At 43.3% G+C, this 14,356-nt stretch overlaps 1 protein-coding gene across 2 annotated transcripts; it reads right to left on the reverse strand.

The window, feature by feature from the left end:
- Positions 1–1,564: 1,564 nt before the first annotated feature.
- LOC116588934 (HLA class II histocompatibility antigen, DP beta 1 chain-like) lies at positions 1,565–13,463 on the reverse strand. Of its 2 annotated transcripts, none has more exons than XM_032340696.1 (5): positions 13,300–13,463; positions 5,798–6,061; positions 4,172–4,453; positions 3,496–3,606; positions 1,565–2,429 (listed from the first exon to the last, which is right to left on the reverse strand). In XM_032340696.1, exons 1-5 carry the CDS (start codon positions 13,397–13,399, stop codon positions 2,416–2,418), a joined length of 771 nt encoding a protein of 256 aa, XP_032196587.1. In that variant the 5' UTR covers positions 13,400–13,463; the 3' UTR covers positions 1,565–2,415. The 2 variants fall into 2 exon arrangements, with proteins under 2 accessions (XP_032196587.1, XP_032196588.1); XM_032340697.1 differs by lacking the exon at positions 1,565–2,429 and adding an exon at positions 2,679–3,118.
- Between the last annotated feature and the right edge of the window lie 893 nt (positions 13,464–14,356).

A 14,356-nucleotide genomic window follows, 5' to 3' on the forward strand; every position in this document is an offset into this window, starting at 1 on the left:
TTACAAAGTTGGCCCCTGCCTGGCATCTGGGAATTTGGATTTTTCAAAGGGTTCCCACCATTTTCAGACCTGATAAGAATATGCTTAAATTGTACCTAAACTGTACAAAAATATGGTTTATGCTGAACACCTGCTTTCCTTCTGCAAGTCTGGAATTTGGGTATGTGCTGGCAGATGGTGCCTACATGACCAGGCTCCAGTAAAAATCCTGAGTGCTGAGCTTTTCTGGCAGACAATATTTCACACGTGTGATCGCAACTTGTGGCTGGAGAAATTAAGTGTTTCCTGTGGCTCCAATAGGAGACGAGTTCTGGAAGATTACACCTGGTTTTTCTGGGCTTTGCCCCATGTGCTTTTTCCTTGACTTTGCTTTATAGACCTTTGCGGTAATAAATCACAGCCATGAGTACAACTACATGATTCCTCCTAGTGAATCACCTAATCTGGCTGGTCTTGAGGACCCCCGACACAGCCCTTTATTTAAAATCACCAAAAACTGACTGAAGATTATAGTTTATGATGATATTGGGTCAAACTGGTTTTAAGTAGTCACAGGGAAGAAGGTCAGTGAAGAAAGGAAAGCTCTTTAAGCTTGGGTAAGGCCCATCATTTTTTTTTTTAAATATTTTATTTATTTATTTGACAGAGAGAGATCACAAGTAGACAGAGAGGCAGGCAGAGAGAGAGAGAGAGAGGGAAGCAGGCTCCCTGCTGAGCAGAGAGCCCGATGTGGGACTTGATCCCAGGACCCTGAGATCATGACCTGAGCCGAAGGCAGCGGCTTAACCCACTGAGCCACCCAGGCGTCCCAGGCCCATCATTTTTGAGAAATGATACTAATCTATAAATGTTACAGGAATTAGAAGTTTTCCTGATTACTATTATATGAAATTTGGGCTTAGGGGCATTACATACCATGAAATGATGGAAACAAATATGATTTCTGTCTTGGTCTGAAATGTTAATTAAAAAGATTTATAAAAATCATAATAAAGTGTATTCTAAAAGCAGACGCATGTCTGAAAAAATCTGGTATACACTATGACCCATCAATTGCACTACAGGGTATTTACCTCAAAAATACAGATGTGGTGAAAAGAAGGGCCACCCCAGTATGCACCCCAATGTTCATAGCAGCAATGGCCACAATAGCCAAAATGTGGAAAGAGCCAAGATTCCCTTCAACAGACGAACGGATAAAAAATATGTGGTCCATATACACAATAGAATATTACTCAGCCCCCAGAAAGGATGAATACCCAAATTTTGCATCAACATGGGTGGGACTGGAGGACATTATGTTGAGTGAAATAAGCAAGCAGAGAAAGTCAGTTGTCACAAGGTTTCATTTATTTGTGGAACATAAGGAATAACATGGAGGACATTAGGAGAAGGGAAAAATGAAGGGGAGGAAATCGAAGTGAGAAATGAACCATGAGAGACTATGGACTCTGGGAAACAAACTGAGGGTTTTAGAGGGGAGGGAGATGAACCTGTAGGTAGGTATTAAGGAAGGCATGGATTGCATGGAGCAGGTATTATATGCAAACAATGAATCATGGAACACTACATCAAAAACTAATGATGTACTGTATGGTGACTAAAATAAAACAATAAAAAAATTTTTAAAAATCTGGTATACACTTGTCTTTGGCCCTTTGGGAACTGGAGATATATTTCCTGACTCAGGAAGGGAAAGAATTTCGGGTGATCTGATAAACAGAGAGTCATGGGGTAAGTCTGTTTTTATGCCTCGATGTGAATAGTATTAAAAAAGAACTATAATATTAACATATTACACCTGTATATACAATTCTGATCTTCTGTTGGTTTTTATACTTGGAAAGCATATTCTTAGTGACTGGCATACTTTATCACTTTATCAGTCCTGTATGAATGTCAAGTCCAAGCTCAGTGTCTTTTCCACATGGAATTTCTAGGGGTAATGGTTCCACCCTTCACTGGTAAGAATGCAGCATGAACTTGGTCATCTACAATGATATAAAGCAAATTTTAGGGGGTCCACTATCAGTTGGCCTCCGGCTCAATAGGGAGAACTGATCACCATCAAGAAGTTTATTTCTCCATGACTAGATAAAACAACAGTGACTTGTCCAGTGATCACCAAACCCTTCAACCGTAAGCATGGCCCATGACCATCTATTTCCTCTCAAAAAAAAAAAAAAAAAAAGAAAAGCAACATTCGGTTTAGATGGTTTATGTTCCTCAGGAAAGGTCACTCTATAGACTGGAAGAACTTGAGAAAGAGAAAGTATGTTGAAATAAAATGCAGAGACTCAGAAACTGGCCTAAGGGAGCACAATTTAGCCATTATGTCCTTTCTGGATGTGGGAGGTTGCTGGACAACAGGAATATCAGAACTGCTTTTTCCAAGGCTACATGTGATGTCTGAGATCAGTTCAGGAGCCCTGTGAAGAAAAAGAAGGAGGAGGAGAAGGAGGGGGAGAGGAGAGAGGAGGAGGAGGAGGAGGAAAAGAGGAAGAAGAATAATTATTCATTTATTTATATTTACTTTTAAAGATTTTATTTATTTATTTGAGAGAAAGCACCAGTGGTGGGGAGGGGGAGGAACAGAGTGAGAGGGAGAAGGAGGCTCCCCACTGAGGCGGGAGCCCAATGCGGGTCTTGAGCCCAGGACCCCGAGATCATGACCTGAGCCAAAGGTAGATGCTTAACCAAGTGAGACTCTCAGGTGCCCCAGAAGAAGAATTTAAAACAATCCAAGCTTAAAGTCTACAATTCCTTTCTGTCTAGAGTCCCAGGGGAGAAAAAAATTATAGCAAGAGGTTAAATGTTGACTTAATGAAAAATGGTAGAGTTTCTGGAGTTCCTTCAGCAGTGGGGCAAAGTCATGCTCTGTAGCCACACCCACTTAAAGAGGAAAATAGGAACAAGAGTTGGGGGCATTTGGGCTCAATTTGAGAGAAAGGAGCAGCCTCACAGTTTCTCCTATTGTCCGGGCACGTCCTGTGATCTATCCTGACTGAACACAGCACACTCATGAATGCTCCCAATCTCGTGTTGCAATGAAATGAATTATATCCAAGAAAGAAAAAGGGAGCAGAAATACCACCTGTTGGCTGAGGTTCCTGTCATCCTGAAATGAAAGTGAAAGGGAAGATGGATTGGTCATTGGGAGAGTAAGGAGCAATGACATCTTGGAAAGTTATCCGAACATTTCCACCGGTGTCCCCATGTCACTGGGAATGAAAGCAGGGCCCGCTCTGCAGGTGTGAGTCCCCAGACCCAAGAGAACACCCTGAAGAACAGGCTATCTGGCGCCCTGTCTTACTGGACCCGATCTCGGGCTACGGCTACGCGTCTTCCTCCCTACAGGGCTGTCTTTGCCTCATCAGAGTCTGATTTCAGTGGCCTCTTTTGCTCTGTTGTTTTTCTTTTCTGTGAAAACGTCCCTACTGAAGAATAGTGACACGGTGGAAAGACAGTATCAACCACTTTCCAGAAGTTTCTTACCTCTCTGGCTTCGAAAACGGAGGATGAAGCTCATTCCGAGGGCAATGAATCCTAGCACAAAGCCTCCGACTCCAGCCAGCATCTTGCTCCGGGCAGAATCAGCTTGTAGCCCTGGGGAGAACAGAAGTCAGGGTGACTCCCCGCCTCCATGTGCATCCACCCCAGGGCCCTGTCTGACACCAGGAGCCTGATCTAATCTGCCACGGAGGGAAAAGGAAGGGGAGAAGGCCAAGTGCGGAGTCACTATGGAGAAGGAGTAGGTGTGGAAAGCACTCTAAAGTTTAGGGCCTCAGAGTTCTGGCTTCCACAGGAGGAAATGCTGGTTTTAGGTCAGGCATTAAGTCCAAGCTTAAGGGACTGAAGGGAGGCTGAAGGGAGAGGCATTTCCATGTCTGAGGACCAGTCATGAAGGTGACTGCCTTTCTGTTTTGTTTGTTTGTTTGTCTGTTTGTTTGTTTTTTGACACAGAGAGATTCCTTAGATGTTCCCCCCCGCCCCCCGCCTCCCGACCGGGGCAGGATAAATATGTATGAGGATTGCCAGATCTTCCCTGCTCCCAGCCAAGGCTGAGGCCCTAGGTTGCTGAGGATCACAGGGTAGCGTTGTGCAGTGACACAAGACAAAATGAGTGGACCTTTGAGCCTGGGGCTTGGAGGGTCATCAGGGAGTAACTCACTCCACTCCACGGTGACAGGACTGTCCAGGCTGGGGTGCTCCACTTGGCAGCTGTAAACGTCTCCCTGCTGGGGGGTCATTTCCAGCATCACCAGGATCTGGAATGTCCAGTCTCCATTATGCATCAAGTTGGTGGATAAAACCCCAGCTGTTTCCTCCTGTCCATTCAAGAACCAGCGGACTTGAATGTGGCCTGGGTAGAAATCTGACACGTGGCAAACAAGCAGGTTGTGGTGCTGCGGGTGCCCCTTCTTAGAGGGGGAAACGTGCACTTGAGGCTGGACTGGGAGGGGAAAAGACTCTTGTTAGGACAGCTGAGACAGCCAATGCAGTGCATTGAGCGGCTTTCTTGCCAAACAGACTTCTCAGATGTTAAAGATGACTCCTATCCCCTAATAAGCTACTTAGAGGCAGGAGATGGGGAACCCAGTAGAAAAAAGGAATAAAACATTCAAATGTTCTAAGAATGACCTTGTCATACCCAATAATGCAAGAGCAAAGAAGAACAGGAGAGGGTCAGTTGGTGCTCTACAACACTTCTGCCAGAAATGTAGGTTGACAGTGATTAATATTCTTTGAGCAGAAATATTGGACCAGTAATGAGGCTACCTGAATTTACATTTTTCTCATCTTGTTCAAAAAGGTATATAATCCTGCCAGATATTATCTTGGAATCAGAATATATTCAGCCCCTAGATTTCCTCTGATCTAGCAGTCTGATATTCTCCTTGAAAAGAAGAGGAGAAGGGGCGCCTGGGTGGCTCAGTGGGTTAAAGCCTCTGCCTTCGGCTCGGGTCATGATCCCAGGGTCCTGGGATCGAGCCCCGCATCGGGCTGTCCGCTCCGCGGAGAGCCTGCTTCCTCCTCTCTCTCTCTCTGCGTACTTCTGATCTCTATCTGTCAAATAAATAAAATCTTAAAAAAAAAAAAAAAAGAAGAGGAGAAAATGGGATGCCTGGGTGGCTTAGTTGGTTAAGCATCTACCCTAGGCTGCCTTCATGATCTTCATGAACCCTGGGATAGAGTCCACATAGGACTCCTTGCTGGGTGCAGAGCCTGCTTCTCCCTCTGCCTGCCTCTCCCCCTGCTTGTGCTCGAACTCTCTTTCTCTCTGATAGATGATAGATAGATAGATAGATAGATAGCTGGGAGAAGAAATAAAGTAGCTTGGTCTGTTGTTGGTTTTTAAAAAAAAATTTTTAGATTATTTCTTTATTTATTTGACAGATGGAGATCACAAGTAGGCAGAAAGAGAGGAGGAAGCAGGCTCCCTGCTGAGCAGAGAGCCCAATGCAGGACTTGATCCCAGAACCCTGAGACCATGACCCAAGCTGAAGGCAGAGGCTTAACCCACTGAGCCACCCAGGTGCCCCAGCTTGATCTGTTCTTGATTTTAACCTGTCTCCGGGCTTTCTCTACCAGGAAAAAAACAAAAAAGGGTTGTCGCAAAATCCGCAAACCCAATGCTGCTGGCTCTTTCCTGTCTGCCCAGCGGGGTAGTCTGGCCCCTTGCCGCGCTGGCCTGGCCCCTGGGCTCCTTGCGGACTCCGGGTCCCGTCGGCCGCTCCCGCCTCTGCTGCCCAAGTCCACCCCGTGCAGAGTGGCTGCTTCAGACCCGCCCTGTCACCTCGGCGCTTCAGCGTGAAACCCTCGTCCAGGTCGAAGTTGTGCTTGCACACGGAGTCCACGGCGCTCCGTCTCAGGTACAGGAACTCCCTCTGGATGTTCCAGTTCCTGGCAGTTATGCGGCCCAGCTCGGACTCGGCGACAAACACCCCCGCGGCGCTGTCGAACTGGACGAACAACTCTCGGTTGTAGGTGTATTGCTCCAGGAAGCGGTGCGTCCCGTTTAACTCCAAGCAGGTGCTCCGCCTCTGGTAGACGTAAAGATCTGCGGGGAGTAAACCAGGAGGTGAATGGAAGAATGTCTGGGAGAGGGGCGCCTGGGTGGCTCAGGCCCTGATGCCAGAATCGGGGATCAAGTCCCCCATCACGCTCCCCGCTGTGTGGGGGTGGGAGCCTGATTCTCCCTCAGCCTCTGGCTGCCCCTCCCCCTGCCCCCACCCCGCGAAACAAACAAACAAATAAATAAATAAATAAAACCTTTAAACAAAAAGAATGTATAGGGGAATATAATAATGAATATGGGGGTGAGGAAGCATTTCTTTTTTTTTTTTTTTTAAAGATTTTATTTATTTATTTGACAGAGAGAGATCAGAAGCAGGCAGAGAGGCAGGCAGAGAGAGAGAGAGAGGGAAGCAGGCTTCCTGCAGAGCAGGGAGCCCGATGCGGGGCTCGATCCCAGGACCCTGAGATCATGACCCGAGCCGAAGGCAGCAGCCCAAATCACTGAGCCACCCAGGCGCCCCAGGAAGCATTTCTTAAACAAACATAAAATCACAAAGAGCTATGCAAAGGGCACCACTAAGAAGTTAAGAGACAGAATAGAAATACACTATACAGTGATAGGGAACTGGGTAAGGAGTGGGAATGGGAATTTATAGGAGAGGAAACTTGCAAGGCAGACTGCAGCTCACCAGTGGGAAGAAACTTCAGAAAGTAATGAGACTGAGATCTGTTAGACTCGGAACAGTTAGAGTCTGGATAGGTCCATGCTGGTGCTTGGTGGTGTGGAGAAAGCATCATATGGAGTGTAGCCGCCCACCCTCCCATGGCTAGAAGGACACTTGGTCAACTTGAAGAGATGTATGCCATATGACTCAGCACTCCCACAACTTGTTAGAGGTCTAGAATGTCCACACAGGTCCATAAAGGGACAAGTAGGGGCTGCGGCTGCCTGTGGCATTATTTATGACCCTGAGAAATTGGCAGGAATCAGTTGGTGTGATCATACCTGGGACAGCAAACACCTAAAATCTCTTGTCGATGTGTACCATGGAATATTTTGTTAAAGATTTTATTTATTTATTTATTTATTTATTTAGAGAGAAAGCATGAACGGAGGAGGGCAGAGGAGCAAGGAGAGAGGATCCCAGACAGACTCCCCGCTGAGCATGGAGCTGGCATGGGGTTCGAGCTCAGGACCTTGAGATCATGACCTGAGCTGAGATCAAGAGTCAGATGCTCAACCGAGTCAGCCACCCAGGTGGCCCTGGATCATGGAGTGTTATGTAACCATTAGATGAAACCAAATGGTTGTACACTTTATAGTAGAAATATTAAAAATATAGGCACAAGAAGTATCTATCTTGAAAGAATGCATAAGAACAAAAACTATGTAGGAAATCCACTAGAGTGGGTGAGTGCATTCTCTGTGTATTTTAGAATCTTATCACAATGGTCCCATTAGGGACACACAGACAATTTGATTTTTCCCCCATGTCCTGTCCTGTTCTTTACACTTGAACATTTTAAGGCAAGTTTCTCTTTTATTCATATTTGTATACAGCACCTAACCTAAGCCTTAGTAAATTCTTTTTTTTTTAAGATTTTATTTATTTATTTGACAGACAGAGATCACAAGTAGGCAGAGAGGCAGGCAGAGAGAGAGGAGGAAGCAGGCTCCCCACTGAGCAGAGGGCCCGATGTGGGGCTCCACGTGGGGCTCGATCCCAGGACCCAGAGATCCTGACCTGAGCCGAAGGCAGAGGCGCCACCCAGGCACCCCGCCTTAGTAAATTCTTATAAATCAAAGAATAAGCAGAAAATTGGTTTTGTTTTTTAACATGTTTCCAGCTTTACTGACATATATTTGACAATAAAATCATATATATTTAAGGTGTGAAACCTGATGGTCTGATATATGTGTACATTGTGAAATATTCTGAAGTCAATCGATATATTCATCATCTCATACAGTTACTAATTGTCCTTTTTTCTCCTTCTTTGGTGAGACCACCTAAGAGTTCAAGTACACAATATAATATTGTCAACTATAGTCACACTGCTGTACACGGTTCTCCAGAACTTACCTATAACTGAAACGTAGTACTCCTTGAAAAATATCTCCCTATTTTCACCTCCTCCAGCTCCTGTAACCATTTCTATCAATTTGACTATTTCAGATTTCACATATAAGTAAGATCATGCAGTATTTGTCTTTCTACATCTGGCTCATTTCACTGAACATAATGTCCTACAGGTTTATCCATGTTGTTGCAAATGTCAGGATTTCCTTCTTTTTAAAGGCTGAAGAGTATTGCATTGTGTATATATATACCATATTTTCTTTATTCATTCATCTGTTCTTGGACATTTAAGTTGTGTCCATATATTGGTTTTGAGAATAGTACTGAAATGAACAGAGAAGAGCTGGTATCTTTTCAAAATCCAGATTTCATTTCTTCTGGATATATGCCCAGAAGTGAGATTGCTGGATCATATGGCAGTCCTCTTTTTAATTTTTTGAGGCACCTCCATACCATTTACCATAGTAGCTGCACCAACTTATATTCTCACAGCTGTATCTGGTTCTCTTTTTGCCACATCCTAGCATCATTAATCTTCCACCTTTTGATTCTATCCATTCTAACAGGTGTGAGATGATACCTCACTGTGGTTTTAATTTGTATTAGTGAAGTTGATAATTAGTAAAGTGAATTAGTAAATTCATTAGTAATGTTGAGCACTTCTTCATATACATGTTAACCACTGTATGTCTTCTTTGGAGAAATGTCTATTCAGATTCTTTGCTGTTTTTTTAAATCAGGATTTTTTTTTTCTATTGAGTTACATGAACTCCTGCATTTCGAATACATGGTTTGCAAATATTTTCTCCCCATTCCATAGGTTGCCTTTTCACTGTATTGTTTCCTTTTCTGTGCAAAAGCTTTTCAGTTGGTCTGTTTTTGCTTGTTGCTTGTGTTTTTGATGTTGTATCCAAAAAAATCATTGTGTAGACCAGTGTCAAGAAGGTTTTCCTTTATGTTTTCTTCTAGGAGTTTTATAATTTTGAATTTTACATAAATTTTTAATCAATTTTGAGTTGATTTTAGTATATGGTATGAGATAAGGGTCCTATTTTATTATTCTGCATGTGGATATCCAGTTTTCTCAATATCACTTATTGAAGAATGTCTTTCCTTTATTGTACGTTCTTGGCACTCTTGTTGAATATCAGTTGACTGTAGATATATGGATTTATTTCTGGATGTCTATTATATTCCACTGTTGCCTATATATCTGAATTTATGCCAGCATCATAGTGTTTTGATCACTGTAGCACTGTAATACATTTTGAAATCAGGAAATGTGATGCTGTGTTCTTCTTGCTCAAGATTGTCTTGATCATTCAGGGTCTTTTGTAATTCCAAACGACTTTTAGAATTGTCCCATTGTACTTTTGTAAAGAACCCCGTTGGAGGTTCGAAAGGGATGGCATAGAATCTGTATGTAACTTTAGGTTGTATGAACATTCTTCTAGTCCATGAACGTGGATGTCTTCATTTATCTGTGTCTTCTTTGATTTATTTTACCAATTTTTCGGTAATTTCCATTTCTTCTTACTTCTTTGGTTAAGTTTATTCCTAAGTATTTTATACTTTTTGTTGCTATTGTGTGTGATTGTTTTCTTTCTTTATTTTTGTGATTGTTTGTGTGTGTGTGTGTGTGTGTGTGTGTGTGTGTGTGTGTGATTGTTTTCTTAACTTCAGTTTGGATAGTTCTTTGTGCATAGAAAGGTGATTGATGTTTGTATTTTGATTTCCTATCCTGCAAGTTTACTGGATTTGTTCTGTTTTTACTGGATTCATTGGTATGTTCTAATAGTTTTTTTTGTTGAGTCTCAAAGGTTTTCTGTCTACCTGAACATGTCATCCACAAACAGGGATAATTCTATTTCTTCTTTTCTGATTTGGATATCTTTTATGTCTTTTTCTTGTCTAATTGCTCTGTCTAGGATTATCTTACATTGAAAAGAGGACGCAAGAGTGGGCATCCTTGGCTTGAACCAGATTTTGGAAAGCTCTCAGTTTTCCCCCATTGATAAGATAGGCTGTGGGCTTTTCATCTATGGCCTTTATTATGTTGAGGTTAAGGTCCCTCTACATTTTTGTTGAGAGTTTAATCACGAATGGATGTTGAACTTTCTCAACTGCTTTTTCTGTGTCTGTTGAGATGATCATGTATTGTTTTTCCCTTTCCGTTTGTTAGCATGGTGTATCTCATCGATTGATTTATTTGCTTATGTTCAAATTTGCTTGCATCCCAGGGATAAATCCCACTTAGTCATGGTGTATAATTCCTTTAATATGAATTTGGTTTGTTTGTATTCTTTTGAGAATCTTGAATATATATTCATTATGAATATTGGCCTGCAGTTTTCTTTTCTAGGGTTGTCTTTGTCTGATTTTGTTATCAAGGTAATACTACCAGCAAAGAATTGATTATAAATTGCTGGCTGCCTGGAATCTAATTGGGGCTCTACAGCTGGCTGTTGAAAGAGTCTTTAAATTGCAGCTTCTCTGTGTGACTTAAAGTGTATCATAAATGGAAAGTCCAGAATGAATTTATCACACAACTGCCCAGACCACAGAAATGAGGACAATGCTGCACAGTGGCAGAAGTAAAGGATGTTTGAAGAACAGGTCAACACAAGGCTCACACTGTGATTTCAGGGCTGAGCTCCGGGAGCCCAAGCTCCAGACAAAGCTCCTTCCTCCACTCAGGAGTCTTTCTGAGTGGCTGTCAAAGGGCCTTAACAGGCCATCCAAACAGTAGGAAGAAGTGTGAGGGGGTCTGACCATCATCTCTGTCTCTGCAGAGATGATAAGAGTTGATCTGGGTGGTCTTATCAGAGTCCTTGTCCTTCCTTAGGGCTCCACATGCCCCAACTTGAAGTTGCTCAACTGGTTGCTCAGGGAAGAAGAGAGGCACCACACAAATCTCAGGGAGCCCTATACAACTTTAGACTACAAGGGCTGTGCTACAGTAGCACTTCAGTTCTCTCAGCTCTACCAAACCGTTCTTGCTCTGGGCTCTGCCCCTCAGCCTCTGAACCCCTGGCCCCATCCACTTTGGAGTCTGTGCTCTCTGTCTTCCATCAGCCTACTGCTGATACTGCTGCTCTACTCCCCCACATTGAATGAACTCCATTTCCTGGTCCACTGAGAGTTTTCCCCACCTGTTTTTCAATGAGGATACAGTTCTGTTAGTTCTGAATAATGGTTTTGATTTTTTTTTTTTCAAAGCAGTGGGCTTTTAAAAAACTTCTGTTGTAGTCCCAGTAGTTTATTTTTGCTTTAATTCTGGCAAGTAAAGCAACTTTAAGTTAGACTCTCACCATTTCCACCTGTAAAAAAGGATGTTACTATTATTTTTATTATTTACCTTGAAGGACTATGTTAAAATTAAATAAAATGTTATAAATAAAACCTAGAGCATAGTATCTGGTCCTGGTCACTGGAGGTTAAAGCCCTTCCCCTTGTCAAGCTATGATGGCTTAAATTATGTGGAGACGAAGAGAAACACAAAGGACCGAACCCTAGTTTGTTCAGAATGGCTCAAATGGAGCTGCCTTTTGAGGCACAACATTAGTGCTTGAAAAGGAGCTTTTATTAACTTAATATTGATAATTTTTTTCTTTCCACCTCGTCTTTAACTTGGGAAAGGGAGATAGAAGAAGTGGACTAAACAGTAGATTAAATCCCCAGGTGTCTTCTGCCTCCCAGGTGTGTGATAGGTTAGAGTCCCAAGGCTTCAATGCCAGAGTGGCAAATGTCATGAACAAGGAATGTTTCAAGTGGCTGTTGGAGCTACAGTTCTGTTTCATCCATGAGTTGGATGCTTTCTTTCTCCAAAGTTTTCTTCATGACCCAATAGTCACTAGTGTTTTCTTAACAACTTCAGCATCTCCCCTTTTGTCTCTTTTTATTTTTGCTCTGTTGGAAGTTGAAGAAATCTTGAGGAGTTGGAGGCATAAGAAGTTGGAGGAATATGCCCAACCCATTGGGTCCAAGTTTCCAGGACTCATATTTCACTTAGTAATGAGTTCCTCAGCATCAAAACTGTGTAGAGAGCTCCTGGTCCACTTGCTTGCTCCCCATAGCAGTCTCTCTCACAAGGTAATGAGACTATATTTGTTCTTCTTAAATCTGAATCCACTGGGTTCTCCATCTCATCCCACCTCTCCTACCACACCACACTTCTCGCTGTTCACTCCAAAGGATACCCCAGCCCCTTTTTCAACGTACTCATATCAGCACCACTGTCCCTGGGCCCCACAATAGAGTTGCCTCTCCTGTCACCTCTTGTGGGACGCTGTCCCATCTCACCAGCTACTTCCACAGTTCCTCTGGCTGTCTAGGACTCTCGTTTCTCCATTTTTTCTCTCATGGCAGGCATGAGCCCACAGCTGAGCTGCCCTGTCTAACTCTCTGCCCATCTGAGTCAGAAATGTCTGAAATTTTCCCTTCTCTCTACCTGAGAAATGAGTACATTGGGATAGAATTTGAGCAGATGAATTTGGGAGTTTCAAATGCTTTTATCCCTGGAAATTAAGGAAGGAACCTGAGAGTACCTGATCCTCAGGAGAAAGTGGGGCTGGCCTTATGGATGGGGATGAGGAGGTTGGGAAATTTTAACATAAACAAATTCACCATTCTATCACAAATGGTCTTCTTCATGGTGAAGAAGAGGTCATTTCCTGTTTCCCACTTCTTCTCTGGCCTGTCCTGATGTGCCCTGATCCAATTCCTGATGTGAGGGACAATCAGCTGCACTGGTATCCCGTTGGTCTTAACCACAGCTTGTCCTCATCACCCTCCCCTGCTGCTCTGGCCATCATTGGTTCCTCACTGGTTCCAGTGACTGTTCCTGCCTGGTTCTGTGGAAAGGGCCCTTACCTGGAGCGCTGATTCTACAGGGTGATCTTCAGATCTTGGACAATGCAGACTAACCCTAATTTCCCCTTTCTGATCTTTGGTGAATGTTGAAATGTCACTTTGGTGACCCTTTTGTGAGAACCTTGTCCCTCCAAAATCACTCCAGACCACCAGGTACCATTGTCCCCATTACAGGCGCACCCTCGTCTCCTTCTCTCTCTGGTGAGAATAGCAGTGCCTGCACCATGTCAGAGCCCCAAAGTCTTTCTCAGGGACTGGGCCCACATGGAAAACTCCCTAAGGTCATTCCCTGAGCTGGGTTCTCCAAGAGGAGCAGCTCTGCACTTACCTGGGCTGTCTCTGCTGTGAACCAAAGGGGAGCTCAGCATCACCAAGGACATCATGAGGGCTGCCATCCCTGGGACCTCAGTGATCCTCAAGACCACCATCCTGGAGCCTGGGAAAGGATGGGGGCTGAGACACTTGCAGTCAGAGCAGCTCTCACTCAATGGGCTCCACTCCTAAAATATCAGAGATGATGAGCTTGGACAGGCTTCCTTATTCCCTGGGTGTGGCCAGATTCTGAAATAGGAACCAATAAGCAGGAATTGATACTCACCAGACAGAAGTTTGGCATAAAGCACATGATTCTTTAAGGTGTTAAGATTCACTAAAGAGAGTATAAGGAAAGGGATCCTCATTTTGAGCAACTGGGTGAGTCATAAGGCTTGATTTTTTTTAATATACTTTCCTCCCTAGGAATTGATCCCAAGGAATGTCATTCCCTGGTGGCAATGATGGTGGAATGCCATCCCCCTTGCATGGACATGTTGTGGGACAGAGAAGGTCCTAAGCAGTGTGTTAATGACTTGGGGGGATTAAACTGCCCATCCCAGAACTCAAAATTAGCCCTGGGAGTTAATGCAGTTTTGCAAAGTATATGGTGTGGTTCCTTTCAGTGGTTCTGTAGCTTTTAGAATAAGAAAGGGTATGGACTAAGGGTCTCTGCGTTTCATACTAGATGAGGCGTGGAAGTAGGTGTACAACTTTACACAACTTTACTTGCCTTTCTGTGCCACGATTTCTTCATTTTTGAAATGGGGATTGTAGCACCTGCATATCAGTAATTCTTGAGGGTGAAATGGGAGCGCTGTGTAAAATGCTTTAGAAACTTATAGATCTGAGAGTTTTGAGTAGATCAATTAAGTTATCGGGAACCATCTTTTTTTTTTTTCAATTTAACATACATACATATTTTTGGTAACTGTTAAACAGCAAATTGTCCCATCAAACAATACAGATAGTCCCTGAAATGAAGTACATATACTCCTGAAATATATAGTTCCTGAAATAAAGTAAAAATACTCCCACAGAACTCACAACCTAAGAAAGACAATAACAAAACA

Source organism: Mustela erminea, chromosome 4 (assembly GCF_009829155.1).
Source record: "Mustela erminea isolate mMusErm1 chromosome 4, mMusErm1.Pri, whole genome shotgun sequence".
NCBI classification, from domain to species: domain Eukaryota; kingdom Metazoa; phylum Chordata; class Mammalia; order Carnivora; family Mustelidae; genus Mustela; species Mustela erminea.

Coding starts and splice junctions, on each gene's coding strand:
- LOC116588934 (XM_032340696.1), bottom strand. CDS start 13,399: ATGGTGGTCTTGAGGATCACTGAGGTCCCAGGGATGGCAGCCCTCATG. Junction 6,062..13,299: donor TCACAGCAGAGACAGCCCAG/GTAAGTGCAGAG, acceptor TACTCCCCGCAG/ATCTTTACGTCTACCAGAGG. Junction 3,607..4,171: donor TCCTGTCACCGTGGAGTGGA/GTGAGTTACTCC, acceptor TGTTCTCCCCAG/GGCTACAAGCTGATTCTGCC.